The sequence below is a fragment of the Malaclemys terrapin genome, chromosome 2, assembly GCF_027887155.1.
Source record: "Malaclemys terrapin pileata isolate rMalTer1 chromosome 2, rMalTer1.hap1, whole genome shotgun sequence".
Taxonomy (NCBI): Eukaryota; Metazoa; Chordata; order Testudines; family Emydidae; genus Malaclemys; species Malaclemys terrapin.
The window spans coordinates 115,811,841-115,827,096 of record NC_071506.1 but is presented as its reverse complement, the minus strand read 5'-3'; the positions used below and the strand labels follow the sequence as shown (position 1 = coordinate 115,827,096).

General features: G+C 40.5%; 1 protein-coding gene across 1 annotated transcript in view; it reads left to right on the top strand.

Annotated features, from left to right (window-relative positions):
- Positions 1–15,256, top strand: part of RREB1 (ras responsive element binding protein 1) — a 142,441-nt gene that overhangs the window by 91,335 nt on the left and 35,850 nt on the right. Inside the window, 2 exon segments of the mRNA XM_054018267.1 lie at positions 4,803–4,947; positions 6,153–6,292. Of these exon segments, the coding sequence (XP_053874242.1) occupies positions 4,803–4,947; positions 6,153–6,292 (285 nt within the window).

The following is a 15,256-nucleotide window of genomic DNA, read 5'->3' as shown; positions in this document are numbered from 1 at the left end:
GGATCAAAGTAGAGCTGAAGATAGAGAAGGAAAAGCAGCTTTTTTGTGCCACATCATCTTGGTCTGAATGTTAACCATGTGATCATCAGAGTTCAGTTGCCTGAACATGGGGGATGGAGAGTAAGGGACCGAGCCTGGGGGAGAAGAAGATGACACAGATAGAGAGTAGGGGGTAAAATGCACTAAAATGGGTGAAAAACACCTATGTTGCTAGAGGATTGACTAATAAGATTGTGGCATTATCAGATATTCTTGACTCACCTGTGGAATTTTGGGAGGGAAAAGGGAGGGGAGTTCTTGCACACAAACTTGCTGCAAAAACTTGGTGGAGCAAGATATCTGCATTTTTTGCATAGCATTTCTTAAAGCTTTCAAGTTAGAGATGGAACAGACCTTTTAAGATCATCAAGTCCATTCCCCTTCTCATGTAGGATTATTTCCTACAAGTACCTCTTCTGGTGTTTTGTCTGGTCTCGTTTTAAAAATTCCAAGTAATGAGGCTTCTATCACTTCCCATAGTAGATTATTTCATAGACAGATAACTCTCAGTGCTTTGAAGTTTTTCCTGCTAGTCTGTTTAAATTTTCACTTCCTTAATTTCATCCCATTAGTCCTAGCTACATCCTCTTGTTCCACCCTGTGCAATTCCCAAGTGTATGTGTGTGCATGCACATACTCAGGCTACCTACCTAAAGTATAGTTTTGAGAGTGCCTATGTGAAGTACCATATTTCTCTTGTGCATGTCTGGGCCAGATCCACGGTTAGTGTAAATTCACTTAGCTCCAATGACATCAATAAAGCAATATCCCCAGCTGAGAATCTGGCCCCGGGGATGCTGAGAACCATTGATCAAGTAAACCCTGTATATGACTGAACCCACTTCAAGCCAGGGGGTGCGGTAGAACCCCAGCACCCCTAGTTCCAGCATCTATGTCTGGCCCTCAGTTTTTGCTGCGATATCTACCCCTAAAAGAGGCCAATTTAGAGCTGCTTGATACACTTCTAAAGGAGGATACAGCAACACAAATATTAGTTTGTTTTCAGAGTTAAGAAACTTTAAATTAATGAACCTTAGGCCTGGTCTACACTGAAATTTAAGTCAACATAGCTTAGGCACTCAGGGTTGTGAAAAATCCACACTCCGGTGCGGTAGCTATGCTGACCTAACTCCTGGTGTAGGTGCAGCCAGAGCGACAGAAGTAACCTTCCATTGACTTAGCTATCCTTGCTTGGGGACGTGGTGTTTCTACAGCAATGGAAAAACTCCTTCTGTCACTGTAGTCTGTATCTCCCCTGCAAGTAGCTATGGCGCCATAGCCCTCAAGAGTGCAGATGTGGCATAGTACAGGGACTATATATTAAAAATAAATAAATAAAAGGTGGTGGATGCAATCTGACATCTGTTACAGTTCAGCATAAGTCAGATGATCGTATTTTCTGAAGGCAGACTAAACTATGTCATGTCCCTGCTGCAAGGTAAAGGAGATGATGAAGATTGCATCTGTCCTTTGTACTGGTCTGCTTTCTCTTCCTGCTTATCTTGGGTGGTTGTTCTAGTAATCCTCTTCTCTCCACCCTCGATTCAATGCAGTGAAACCTGTTTAACCTGTCAAAGAATAAATCTGCTCCTTGTACTGTAGGGGCAGATTGTGAATTTATTTGAGAGCTTGGAACCTGCTTCTTTGTTTTTTTTTTTTTTTTTTTTTTAAATGATTCCACACAGAGAACTATCAGGGTCTCTGACGTTTGACCTATGCAGTAAAAGTCAAAGGTGCAGTCGGGGTGTCTTCCTGTTTATGGCTCAGTAGTTTAGGACTGTTTCGTTTCAAACATGCAAAATTAAAACATGAACAGACCTTCATTCTTTGCTATTGGAACTGATTTTCCTCTCACTTGCACTCATGTAAACCAAAAATTGTTCCATTGACGCTAAACAGGTGTAAAAATAACATGAGCAGAGAATCTGGCCCTAAGGAATATTTTGCATGTGTAGCTACTAATGGGAATTATGCATGCTTCTCAGGGATAGAATACAATCTTTAAGCTGGGGTTTCTCATATTTTCTTTCATAGTATAGAATTTTTCCTGGGAGGTAGGGTGTGTGTGTGTTTAATTTCTTGCTTATACTGACTCTCTGAAGAGGCACTGGCCAAATAATGTTAGCTATGTGTCAGTCATGCTTCCAAAAGGTTAAATATGCTGGCCTAATGTATGTGTGTGAGTAACATAAATATCTGTATCTCACTTTTAGACTTGCCTATTAACTGGAAAACTATCTTAAAAAAAGACCCAGACCTCTTCCAGCCTTAGCCTTGCCAATGAATTGAATACTAAAATACTCGTGTCTCCCCCTCTCCCCCCGTTGCTTTTTCCGAGCTCATCTTCAACTATTGCATAAAATAATGAACAAATGGTTAAGTTCTACTTCTGTGCTTCTGTATGACTGTTCTTTATCCTATAGATTTATCATCCGTAGAAAGCTCTGGGGTTGGCTTGGTTGGAGCAGGGAACTAGAGCAATGCCAAAAAAAAAAAAAAAAAAAAAAATGGAGAAACCTGGCTGGGAGAGATCTGACTGGCCTCAGTGCACCTAGGCATCTTGCCTGTAGACTATTGTCTCAATTTTTATTTTTATTTTAACAAGCTGTTCTTGAATAATGAAAAGAATGATTGAATTTACTAGACTGTGCAAATCTGGAGAAGCTGTTTCAAATATTTGCCATAAATATGAGCTAGGAATAGGACATTTATGTACTCAGTTGGGGGGTAATTGCATGCCCTAAAGAAGGGGCAGCACATAGTTGCTTTGCTGTCTGAGGTACAATTTGGGTCCTTGGGTTTACTTCCACATGCTCCGGTCGAGTCTGTTACTTATCTTACCTCGTACAGATTCGTTTCCCATACCGTTGGGCAGCATAGTTTGTGGGGAAGGAGGCTGTGCAGAGTCAAGGTTCTGCCCACTCTCTACTCTCTTGTGTAGTTGCTTCCTCTTCCCTTTTTCCTGTATTGTAGCTGATGGAGGGGAGCAAAGCAAAGGAGCATCTTACACCCCCTGTGTGGGTGCAAAGAAGAAGCCATAATCTTGCCCTGGGGAGACAGATCCTGTGAAGAGTGTAGTCTCCCTGATTTCATTGGGAATTCAAAGTGGTCAGCACCTTGCAGGATCATTTTTGATCTTGCACGTGTTTTACATCAATGTAATTCTATTGACTAAACATGGAGTTACTCCTGATGTTACACCACGCTAAGCAAGATCATAGTCAAGGCCCTGTGTGTGTGTTTTCAAGGTTCAGTTGTTGTGAAAAGGAAATAAATATATGTAAAACATGTTGGGTCAGACTCATCCCATTTGGCTTTACTGGAGTTGCATCAGGGGTCAGTTTGATTCATTATGTTATCTTCATATGTCATGCACCTGGCATCTAAAAGTAACATTAATTTAAAATGTTGGGTGATTCACATGTAGCCAGTCTTCAAAATAATTGATTGTGTTTTAAGCCAGCCAGTTGCAGGAAGATATAAAGTTTGTCTAGAAGATTATAAACTTTGTCACAATTGAACACAAAGTTAAGTGGTGCAATAAGGGAGTGAGGTGCCCAAATCCCATTGGAAAATTCCAGTCTTAATTACCAGTGTAGACCAAGACAAATTGCCTTTTAGTATTGTGTCTGGAAACCGTGACTAAACCAGTAGGAGTAAAATTTCCAAATATACCCAGTGACTTAGGAGCTTAAGTTGCTATAAATGTTAAATGAGATCTAGGCACCTAAGTCAGTTAGGTGCTTTTTGAATTTTTTCCCCAAAAGCTCATGCATAAATAAAAGGTTTAGTACAATGTAAGCCAAAACTATTTGTTTTTAAAAGAAACACTTCGATAAGTGAAGTGGTACAATATTTCCTGTAACTGAACATCCCTGGGTTTATTCAGTGGGTTTTTTTACTTATTTATAATATCCTTTATGATATAACGATGCTTACTCTTTTTCATCCAAGGGTCTCACAGCACCTCGTAAAGGTGGATGAGCATGATTTCCATATTACAGATGGGGAAACTGAGGCACAGATTGCTCAAGTGATTTGGCCAAGGTGACATGAGTTAATCGCCTGCGTTTCCTCCTACATGTTATATAATAAAGGCCTTGGTTAACCTGAAAAATCTATTTAACTTTCATTGGGGGAACTGAACTCTGTATTTTATAAATTAGTGTCTATAAGTGCATGATTATTTCCAACTTTAAAATGCATCTGTCCTTTTCAGTAAAATACAGACCACTCCTGCTGGTTTGTGTGAAACATGAATATATTAAAAAAAATTTTTTTTGGGGTGATATGGAGGTTTATAAGCATGCCTGGTACCGTTAGCAGAGTTGCAAGATACATAGAACAAGATTGACCTTGTTTTATAAATTTTAAGCTATAAAAATCAAACTGTGGGGACTTCATATCTTCATAAATGTATAGGACATGTTCACAAGTTTTGTGATGCTTCCACATGATTTCCATTTTCAGCTGATGTACGTTCTGGCATAGGAAAGAAGGGTTCTTGTCATCTAGCATGAATGAATTTTAAGGGCCCCATCTTGCAAACACTTACTAATGAGACTGCTCGTGCACTGGGTAGTAAGCATTTGTAGGATCAGTCCCTACATTATGTGTTGCTTAAAAAGCACAATCCAGTTTATGGAAGTTGTGTTTATTACTTGAAGTCAAATACTTGGAATGGTATTTGGATTAAAACTATGCTGAATTTCAGAATCCTGATCTGGGTGCTGAAAGGCTGTCTTCCTCCCTCTCCTACTTAGACACATGAAGATTCACGAGAAGGATCCAAACAGCACTGCAAGTACTACTCCCCCATCTCCTCTGAAGCGCAGACGATTGTCCTGTAAGAGGAAACTTAGTCATGAGCCTGAGACAGACAGAGAGGAACGAACCCCAGCAAAAAAGGTTCTTTACGATGCATGTTGCAGAATCTCTTCCTGACCACCATTTTCCCCATTTTGATTTCCTAACCTCTCGCATCTGATATTTACCTAATTGTGCATGAAAGAACCTATCCAGAAAACACTGTTAAGTTAAAATCATATATATATTTAAAACACAGATGTTCTTACCTGTGTTGTTAACGTCTTAGATTATTCAAATTGAAAGAATTTCAACATCTCTTTTACATTTCACTATTTAAGCTTTTTTTTCCTTTTTGCATTTCAATTTGGACAATGAAAATTAGATGGAGAATTAGATGGAGAATAAATTACCCATTTAGGCTGAAACTCAGTCTGATGTGTGGAGGATCGTGTTATTTTTTTGATAAACCTAACAGCCTTGGAAGGCCTTTAAAGCTTAAGTCACTAATATTTACTTTCAATCTTGACAACAGTTTAAATTTTTTCTCTGGAAAATTTATAGTTGGTTTGTAGTCCATTTCACATTGAGGTTCTCCCATGCTAGCATACTGCTGCAGTGTTTATGCTTCAAACACTGCAAGGAAATATTTATTTCATTTGAAAAAAATAAGTTGCCATTGGCATTTTTTTAATACAATATTTCTATTGGGTTTAGTTTCATAACAGGTTGTTTATACAAAACATACATTCAATGCAAAATTTAACTTGACAGTGGCCCTTTATACTCTTTAGGCTAGCAGTAACTCAATGTAGACATCTCTTGTTTTGGTGCATTCTTTTTTTCCTGTAATTAGAAGATGTCTGTAAAAAACATGAACAATTTTACTGCTCTTCTCTGGATCACTTGAGTTAGAGGCTGGCAGTGATTCATTGGCATAAATAACCTAGGCTGACAGCCTGATTTGTGATGGGGGAGGGGTAATGATGCTAGTTAAATGGTCAGCAGAGTTGAACATCTCACGTGCACATTTTCTTCCCTGTTAAAGTTGTTTATAAATTGTTTAGCTCTTATAAGAGATGATGATCTGGGGTGATGCAGCTGTACCTTCTAAAGGACTAGTCAACATTTAGCTAATGTATCTTATTGATCCAGCAGCTCTCTGTCACTCTCTCTGGAGTGAGTCATTTTCAGTAGCCTGTAGCAAAGTCATGGGCTGGTACATTGTGACAGAAAGACTCTGTCTGGATTGCATGTTTGGCTCACTGAGCGTAGTCCTTGTGACGGGCGTTTTCATCTCTCTGAAGGTTGTCGAGGAGGCTCAGTCCAGTGAAGTGGAGAAGAAGGCTGAGGAGGAAGTTTATCGTTGTCCAGTGTGTTTCAAAGAATTTGTATGCAAGTATGGGCTGGAGACCCATATGGAGACCCATCCAGATACCTCACTGAGGTAAGAAATAGGCCTGAACATGCTCCCTGTCACCAGAGGACGGTGTGGGAGGTTCCATTCCACCTTTTACACTGTTAACGGACTCCATTTGTGGTTTTGAACATGTTGCTTAACCCTTCTACCCCAGGTTCCCCATCTGTAAATGAGGGGTAGTACAGATTGTCTCATGGGTGCTGTTTGCAAACACAGCTGTTGGAAAAACCCATAAATTGGGGGGGAGGGGGGGAAGCTGTCAAATCAAATTTTTGATGAAAAACAACTTGAAATTCGTAAAAATTTCAACCAGCTTTATGTACAGAGTGTTTTGAAGATGAAAACCTGTTATAAGTGTTAATTAATAACTGACTCCCCTCTTTTAGGGGGAAAGAAAAAGGACGGGATGGAGAGGATGGTTATAGTAGCCGGTCATGCAGAAATGATTTTTGTGTTAAATTAGATTGAATAAAGGCAGGGGAGTTCCCATATATAAGAAGCGATCTTACCAAAAAAGGACACTTTTTTGCTTTACCTTTTGAAATGTGAAGTATCAAATAGTGGTTAAAGGAAGAAAAATTTACAGTTAGACAATTTTTTTTAGATGTCATTTCATTTGGATAAGAAGGTTTAATTTTTTGTCTGAGAGATTGCTGTGATATTTCCTGTTTTTAGAACAGGTAAATCCAAATGCATGAGGACATAAATAACACAGATTTCAAGTCCGGTTTAAATACTTAGAAATCAAATCGCTCCCATTTAGGAACATCAGTAAATCAAACTCATGAGCATTGGCTGCATCTTAAGTTTATTTTTGAAGAGTATCTCATGTACAGAGTATTTGGACACCTTTGTTGATTTGACTCTTTACCCTCCTGAAAAGATTTCTATTTCTGAGGATTTGTTTTTCTACTGGATGGTGCGGGGCAGGGTTGGAGTGAAACTTTTTGTTAGAACAGATAGATCATATTGCAAATAAACTTAAAACCACATCAGATATTATCCATAGTCACACTATCATTATATTACTATGTCAAAATATATAAAAGAAGCTTAAAAGGAATCACAAGTATTTGTAGTCCTTAGTGGGGAAATAGGCAAAGTGCTTTTTTCTAAATTTAATCCAGCAAAACGTAAGTCCAGTATATTTTAATTATACGTAGTACAAAATAGCAAATGATGCCTCTGCCAGTATTCTGTATATCCCCTCCTCCTGCTGTCTAAGGACGGCTGAGATAATCACTCCACAGAATGCACTTATTGAGCAGGTAACCGAGCATGTCAGTAAAGTCAGCATGTCATTGATGGCTTAGTTCTAGAGCTTTTATGGAGACATGATGTCTTCATGAGCCTGTACTTAGTGAAGCTGAGTAAGATGGATTCTGTTGCTCCACAGAATGGATAGAAGATAGCAGCATACCCTGGGAGCAGAGTAATCTGCTGCCTTGCGGGGATAGCCTCTCCCTGTAGCCAGTCAGTAATGACTCACGCTGGTCCCATTTATACTCCTCCTCACGCTAGTGCAGTTGTGCTTCCTGGGAAGGACTGAAGTTTCCTTAGCTATAAGCCAGGGAGAGCAGGCTGTGTGGGAGTGTGCTGGAGTGAGGCTGCTCTTTGTGAGCTTATCCACATAAGGATAAAAGGGGTATTTGTAAAATGTTTTAACACTTTCTAAAATGCTAGTGCAGGGGTAGGCAACCTATGGCACGCGTTCCGAAGGCGGTATGTGAGCTGATTTTCAGTGGCACTCACGCTGCCCGGGTCCTGGCCACTGGTCTGGGGGGGGGAAAGGGGGGTTCCGCATTTTATTTAATTTTAAATGAAGCTTCTTAAACATTTTAAAAACCTTATTTACTTTAAATACAACAATAGTTTAGTTATATATTATAGAATTATAGAAAGAGACCTTCTAAAAATGTTAAAATATATGACTGGCACACGAAACCTTAAATTAGAGTGAATAAATGAAGACCGGCACACCACTTCTGAAAGGTTGCTGACCCCTGTGCTAGTGCTTATGGCTCACCTTGGCCAGCTAACCTTGAAATGCAGCGAGCTAACATGTTTTAAAAACCCACCTTTCATCCTAGTCTAGACAAGCCCCAGGGCGTTGTTTGCCCTAGGCTGGCCCAATATAGCAGACTGGTCCCCTGTGAAGTATTAGGTTTTAATCAAATTAGAGATTTTTAATTAAAAAAAACAAAAACAAGGGGAAAGGGCATGGATGTGATAGCTACGGCAACTGGTTGTGCTGTCACTGCAGTGCAGGGAAGCAAAAGATACTCACTTTTATTTGTCTTCTTGAGTGAAAAGCAAAAATCCTTGAGTTACGCCTCATCTACACTGGGAGTTTGTCCCAGTTGTGGCTATCAATGTCCTGCCACCAGTGTAGCTGCAGCAATGCATACTTCTCCTACTCTAGACAAGGACAAATATGGTGTACCCTGCCTGAAACCCAGTGAAACTTTACAAGTATAAACCATGGCTTCCTTGTCTATACATGGGATCTGTACTGAAGCAGTTGCGTCAGTGACTGGCCATCGATTATTGGGATCTGGGAAATTTCCCAATAGTAGACTACGTTTTGTTTATTTTTAAAATTTCCCACATTGTCTGATTTTTTCAGAGTCTGTGTTTATTGTTGTAAGACTATTCTGTCTTCCACACACATACAAATGCTGTGAAGCCGAGTGCACTAGCCTTTTCCCACCATCCAGATCACCAGTGTAGCTCTCCTAGTGGATGCAGAGGCATAAACACTGTACAGGAAAAACGTTGCTGGTGGTTTTTAATCACCATATCATGTAGATTTAGCACTGCACTGGGGTTAGCAGCAGCAGGTCATTTTTCAGAAAGGTTCTTGTGTAAACAGAGCCTCTCTCACACACTTTTGCTTGTAAGAATTAGGAAAGGGAACACTGCCCAGTGGTTTGTAGCCTCTGGGTCAGCATATGAGACACTGTAATTTACAGGGTGGGCCTTTACCCTTCCCAGGATTGTCAAATGAACAACTTTAAATCAGAGGGTTAGCTGTTTGAAATGAAAGAAAAAGACACAGGACATTGTCTTCCTGAGTGCTGCTTGTTTATGCAAAGCCTCAGAGCTGTGAGTACCTCATTGTTTACTTACAGCAGAATAAACAATACTTAATCCATTGATTATGTGAGCAGGGCTCCTTTTGGGAGAGTACCTTTTGATTATGTAAAATCTTAAGTCCTGCATCTTTGTCTGATAATTATGGTAAGAACTGCTCTACCCTTTGGGCAATAAATAGAGCCCTTTGTTATGCTAACAATTGGTTTGAGGTACTGCAGCTCCTTCATGGAATTAACCTCTCTGGGTAGCCTCTCATCCCATTGAACTCTCTGGAAGCCACACCCTAATTAGCAACATTAGTTGGATAGAGCAACATTGTCTCACTGTCTTGCAGTGACCATTATCAGTGGGAGGTGGCACAACAGTGCTGTTTTTATCCTCTTCCTCCCCCGCTTCGATTATTTAAAGAAGCCAGTGATTTCTCTGCAGGGCTCCAGCTATTTTGGTGAGTTTGTATCCGAGCGTTGATATAATTAGCTGAACTGAGAAACGCTATATAGCCAACAGGGAAAAGGAGAAATCTCACGCAGAGGCTTACTTCTCTGGAATCTTTTGTGGCTCCCTGTTGCTGTCAGACATGGAAAAATGCCTGTAAATGTCACCTGATGGACAACTCACGACTGCATCAGCAGCACCAGCAAAACTCAAGAAGTATGAGGCATGAGGATTTCCTGAGCAGAAACCTCTAGAGGCAGTGTGTGAGGTTTCTCTTCTTTCCTTTGGCAAGTACAATGGAACAGGCTTAATGTAAAGTGTGAATTTTTTTTTCTTCAAGTATGTACACCAAAAATCTCTTCACTTGATTTTACTCTAACCAAAAGATTTTACTCTACCCCCCCCCCCCCCACCCCTCCGGCTGTCTTCAGTTCTCCCTGTACCCACAGTTGAAAGGGCTTTTAATTTTTCCTCCCTCACAGCTTCAGGGGGACACAATGACCTTTTTCCCTACCCCGAACACTCTTTTTGCTCTTCAGAACAGAGACGAGGGAGGGGTTAATCATTCTGCCAGCCAGCTTTTAACACCTATCAAAAGCCTTCTAGACATTAATTACAGCAACTGGGAGAAGAGCTCTTGTGGCTTCAGATGTGTTGGCCTGCATCTTAGCGAGTCTTCAGAGAGCTTTTTCTATTGTGTTTAAAAACTAGCTTAACTGAGCTAACGTGATTGAAAAATGCGCTCTTTTGGGCCATTCAAGACAGTGCCTTTAAATGCAGGAACATAAACTCTTAACTTCTTTGCAGGACCCCAGCAAACTTGATAAAATAGATATTCCATTATGTGGAACATACTGCCCCCCATGGGTTGTCAGCAGGCTTGTGAACTTTAGATCCATTGTAAAGACATTTACCACTTGAGCTAATGGAGTAACTGGTAACTGTAGAAGGCTCTTAGGTGAAATCTTACAAACTTCTGCTGAGCGTGTCAGAGCAGTGATTAAAAAAAAAAAAAAGATTATTTTTATTACACTTATAACTCAACCAAATTTGGATAGATTTTCAGAAGGGAAATGAAGGCACCCTTGGGCAACACACCCCATGCTAAATTTCAAATGCCATGGAAGTGCTAGAGCAGGGGTTCTCAAACTGGGGGTCGGGACCCCTCAGGGGGTCATGAGGTTATTACATAGGGGGTTGCGAGCTGTTAGCCTCCACCTGAAACCCCGCTTTGCCTCCAGTATTTATAATGGTGTTAAATATGTAAAAACGTTTTTAATTTATGGGGGGGGGGGGGTCGCACTCAGAGGCTTGCTATGTGAAAGGGGTCACCTGTACAAAAGTTCAAGAACCACTGTGCTTGAGCTTCTCAACAAAACAGTTGTGAGCACTTATTAACATTCTGAAAATGAAGTTTGGGAAGATGTCAGTTTTTTCCTTGTCAGCTGATCCATTTTCTAAAACTTTTTTCACAAAAAAATTCACCTGGAGGCAGACACCAGGCAAGGGAAAATTTCAGACCAAACAATGAAAGTTTTGTAAAGTTATAGGCAACTGAAAATTGGGTCTCAATACTTTCCATTTTAGGCAAATCTAACTTTAGGTGGTGTTCCCAGCACTGTCTAAGCAGAATAATTACTTGAACTTTTGTATTCAAACCATGGAATCCTGGTGGTATATGACATCACATAGGAGGAAGAAATCAGTTCCTGTATCCCAGAGATGGGTTCCTGCTTGCAGTTCAGGTCAGGCTGGGTTTGTTACACTTCCTGGCAACACCTGTTGTAGGTGGCAAGATGCTGCACAGAGAGGCAGTATTAGGCCTCAATCCTGCAAAAGCTTATAGAAGTGCTTAACTTTAAGCATGTGAGTAGTCCCATTGAAGTCAAGCCACGGTGAAACGGCCTTTGTGCTTGTATTCAAAATTATACTTGATAAATAAAGTAATGAAACTTTAAAAAAGTATCTAGACTATTTCACATTTACAGCAGTATATTTTTGCCCTTTTTTTATGATACACCCTTTAATCAGCAACCAAGAGAGAAACTAGCCAGGAGACTGAATTGTAGGATTTTCTTAAAGTGCACTGAAATGATTTTAAACAACAAAAAAAAGACTCGTTTAAGATCACAAATCATCTATATTTATGTAGGATATATCTGTAGACTTAAAAATGACAAAATAAATGCATTTGAAAACAAAATGCTGATGGAAATAATTTACGTATTTGCCAAGACCCAAAGTTCTGTTTGTCTGCTTACATGCCACCTGAAGCAGCGTGCAATACCAGAGACGCGTGCTCTGTGTAACACTATAAAGTTTCATACCTGTTTTCTAGTACCAGTGCAAGCATAAATCAGGTCCAAGCCTTTTCAGCACGTTGTAAATCTGAAAATCACTTTCATAACACTCTGCTGAATAATCCGGAGCCCCACATACACAAGGACATACACTATTGCCAAGTGCTGGAGGACAGATATGAAATATTCTAGCATAGATGCACCCACAGACTCCTTCCTTCTGGTTTTAGCAAGTTAAGAACCCTGCCATTCCACCTTTGTAATTATAGTCAGCATTTTAAATTGCATTAGTGAGAATAGTTTACCTAACCTAGTCTAGTAACGGCTACTAGACAGGGTGGAGCTAAAGGCTTTAAGCCAAAGGGGTCAGTTGCATGCCATTGTCAGTTCAATTCACTGGCATCCTGTTCTGTCACAAGAGCTGCTTGCTTGGAGAGTTTAAACAATGTCCTGCTGATGGAAACAATGAACCAGATTCTGATGTCCTTTACACCAGTTTAAATCCAGAGTAACTCCAATGAGCTGATTTGAGTCACCCATGTGATTGAGATCAGAGTCTGCCTTCATACTGGTAAGTCCTGTAAGCAAACAATAAACTGTGGCAGAAAGTAATTCCTAATGATCTCAAGGAAACAAACAAAAACAAACAACAACAACAACAAAACCCCATGCAACCAAGCTGGAGAATGCATCTGTTCACTGACTAAATAAAATAAAACTGAGTAATAAAACAGGGTGAGGTTTATTAGAGCATCTGTCCTTGTGCTGATTTGTCAGAACAGACTAGGATTTTAGCTATAGTGCACTCTAGTGTTTTTATTTAAAAGAGAATGAAGAAATTCTTCAGAGCACTTGAGTCCTGCTCAGACATAGAGACTGCACGGTCACATCAGGGATCTCATTGTGCTGTGAGCCTGGGAATCTGAAGCTGCTGGATAGGATATCAGACAGTGAGTGGATGCAGAGAGGACATCCCCTATGTGAAGCTGTGTAGGATGTCACAGCGTGTTGAATATCTAGCTTGGTTACGAGAATAGAAACAGGATGACGTGCTGAGTGTACTACAGAAAGGAGCTTTGTATGGGGGGGAAGGGGTTGAGGCTGGTATAGCAGGTCTAGTGTGCTAGTCCATCCCATCTCCCAGGGTTTGTTGCATTAAAAAGACTACTTGGTGCTAGTGACAGCATCAGCAGGGGAGCAGCTGAACAGGTACTAAGCATGGTTTGGCTGCAAGTACAGACAAGGGCAAGCCATGTTCAGTACAGGTTCAGCTGCACCCAGTGCTGACACCTGTTCTCATCAACAGAGAGCTGTTCTAGTGTAGACCAGCTCTTGGAGAGAGATGAGCTTCCTTCCTAAGTAATGTAGTGAGAGAGAACATTTATTGGGGCCTTTTTCTGTAGCAAATATCCTTTGTTAATTTCTGCAAAAGCTTTTTAAAATATGCAACTACTGGGTATTTGAAAGGAACATTGTGATACACAAAGGACTGGATTTTCAAAGGAGGGTGCAAGAGGTAAAATTGCATTTTGTGCCCATAGGCACGTCTATACATTTACCCATCTGTGTGTTGTGCAAATGAAGATTTTTTGTGGCCATTTGGTGCTGAACCCTACAAATTTGGTACATTTGTAGTAGTTTTTTTTTTTTTTAATTTGATCAAAATTGTTTCTGGTCAGATGTAGCTCTAGCTCTGTGATTCTGTCAAGCAGCTTTCTTGATGCTTATCTTTTAGTGTTAGTTGGGGATTGGTCCTGCTTTGAGCAGGGGATTGGACTAGATGACCTCCTGAGGTCCCTTCCAACCCTGATATTCTATGATTCTAGGGCCAAAGTTATAAACTTAATTATAAGAAAATGAGCTACATTTTTTGTTGCACAAATAACTGTGGGCCATATTCTGTCTCCTCTTATTCATGCTAAGTAGTACCTTACTCCATAAATAATTCCATTGAAATCAGTGAGGCCACTTGCAGACTGAGATTCATAGATTCATAGATTCTAGGACTGGAAGGGACCTCGAGAGGTCATCGAGTCCAGTCCCCTGCCCGCATGGCAGGACCAAATACTGCCTAGACCATCCCTAATAGACATTTATCTAACCTACTCTTAAATATCTCCAGAGACGGAGATTCCACAACCTCCCTAGGCAATTTGTTCCAGTGTTTAACCACCCTGACAGTTAGGAACTTTTTCCTAATGTCCAATCTAGACCTCCCTTGCTGCAGTTTAAACCCATTGTTTCTGGTTCTATCCTTAGAGGCTAAGGTGAACAAGTTCTCTCCCTCCTCCTTATGACACCCTTTTATGTACCTGAAAACTGCTATCATGTCCCCTCTCAGTCTTCTCTTTTCCAAACTAAACAAACCCAATTCTTTCAGCCTTCCTTCATAGGTCATGTTCTCAAGACCTTTAATCATGAGGCACATCTCTACCCAAGTAGAGATGTCAGAATCTGTCTTGATGTTACAAAAATCAGTCATTTGCTAGAAAACAGAATTCATTAAGTTGCTGCCAGAAATGTGAGGTCCTTCCCCCTTATTTTTGAAAAGGGTGGGGAAGAAAGTCAAGAACTAACAGAGTAATCTGTTCAGAAAGTAACTTGTGATTTTTATCTGGTAATGGTCAGCTTCACCTGAGTTACTTTGAGTATGGGAGTCATGATATATTAATGCTGAAACTAACTCTGCGGCATACCAGCAAGTTCTAAAATACTGTCTTTGGAACGTCACCCTGGTTTATATCAGAGCTGCACACGCTTCTACACATTGGTCCAGACTGCAAGAGTAATGTGCAGCGTTCGGAATGTACATAGCATTGTGCCCTTGCTAAGCATCATCCTATAAATAGAATGTCTGATGAAATGGTTCCAGCCTTACTGCATCCAAGGTCGGGGGGTGGGGGTTGGTTTTTTTGTTTCGTTTTATCAGGGGGGGGGGGGGGAGAGAGAAGGAGGTTGAAGGGAAGGAGAAGAAGTAAAAGCAAAAGAGACCAGGCCATGGAGAATGAGGGAAAAGTTAAAATAAAAGCCCCACCTTTGTTGACTTAACTAGAGCTGCTTGCATCAGAGGCCTAGTCTGCTATGTCAGAAACCTCCCATGTTATACAAGGGAAGTCTCTCTTCAGCCTTGTGCTCTGTGCAGATTTTGCACGGTGTAGTA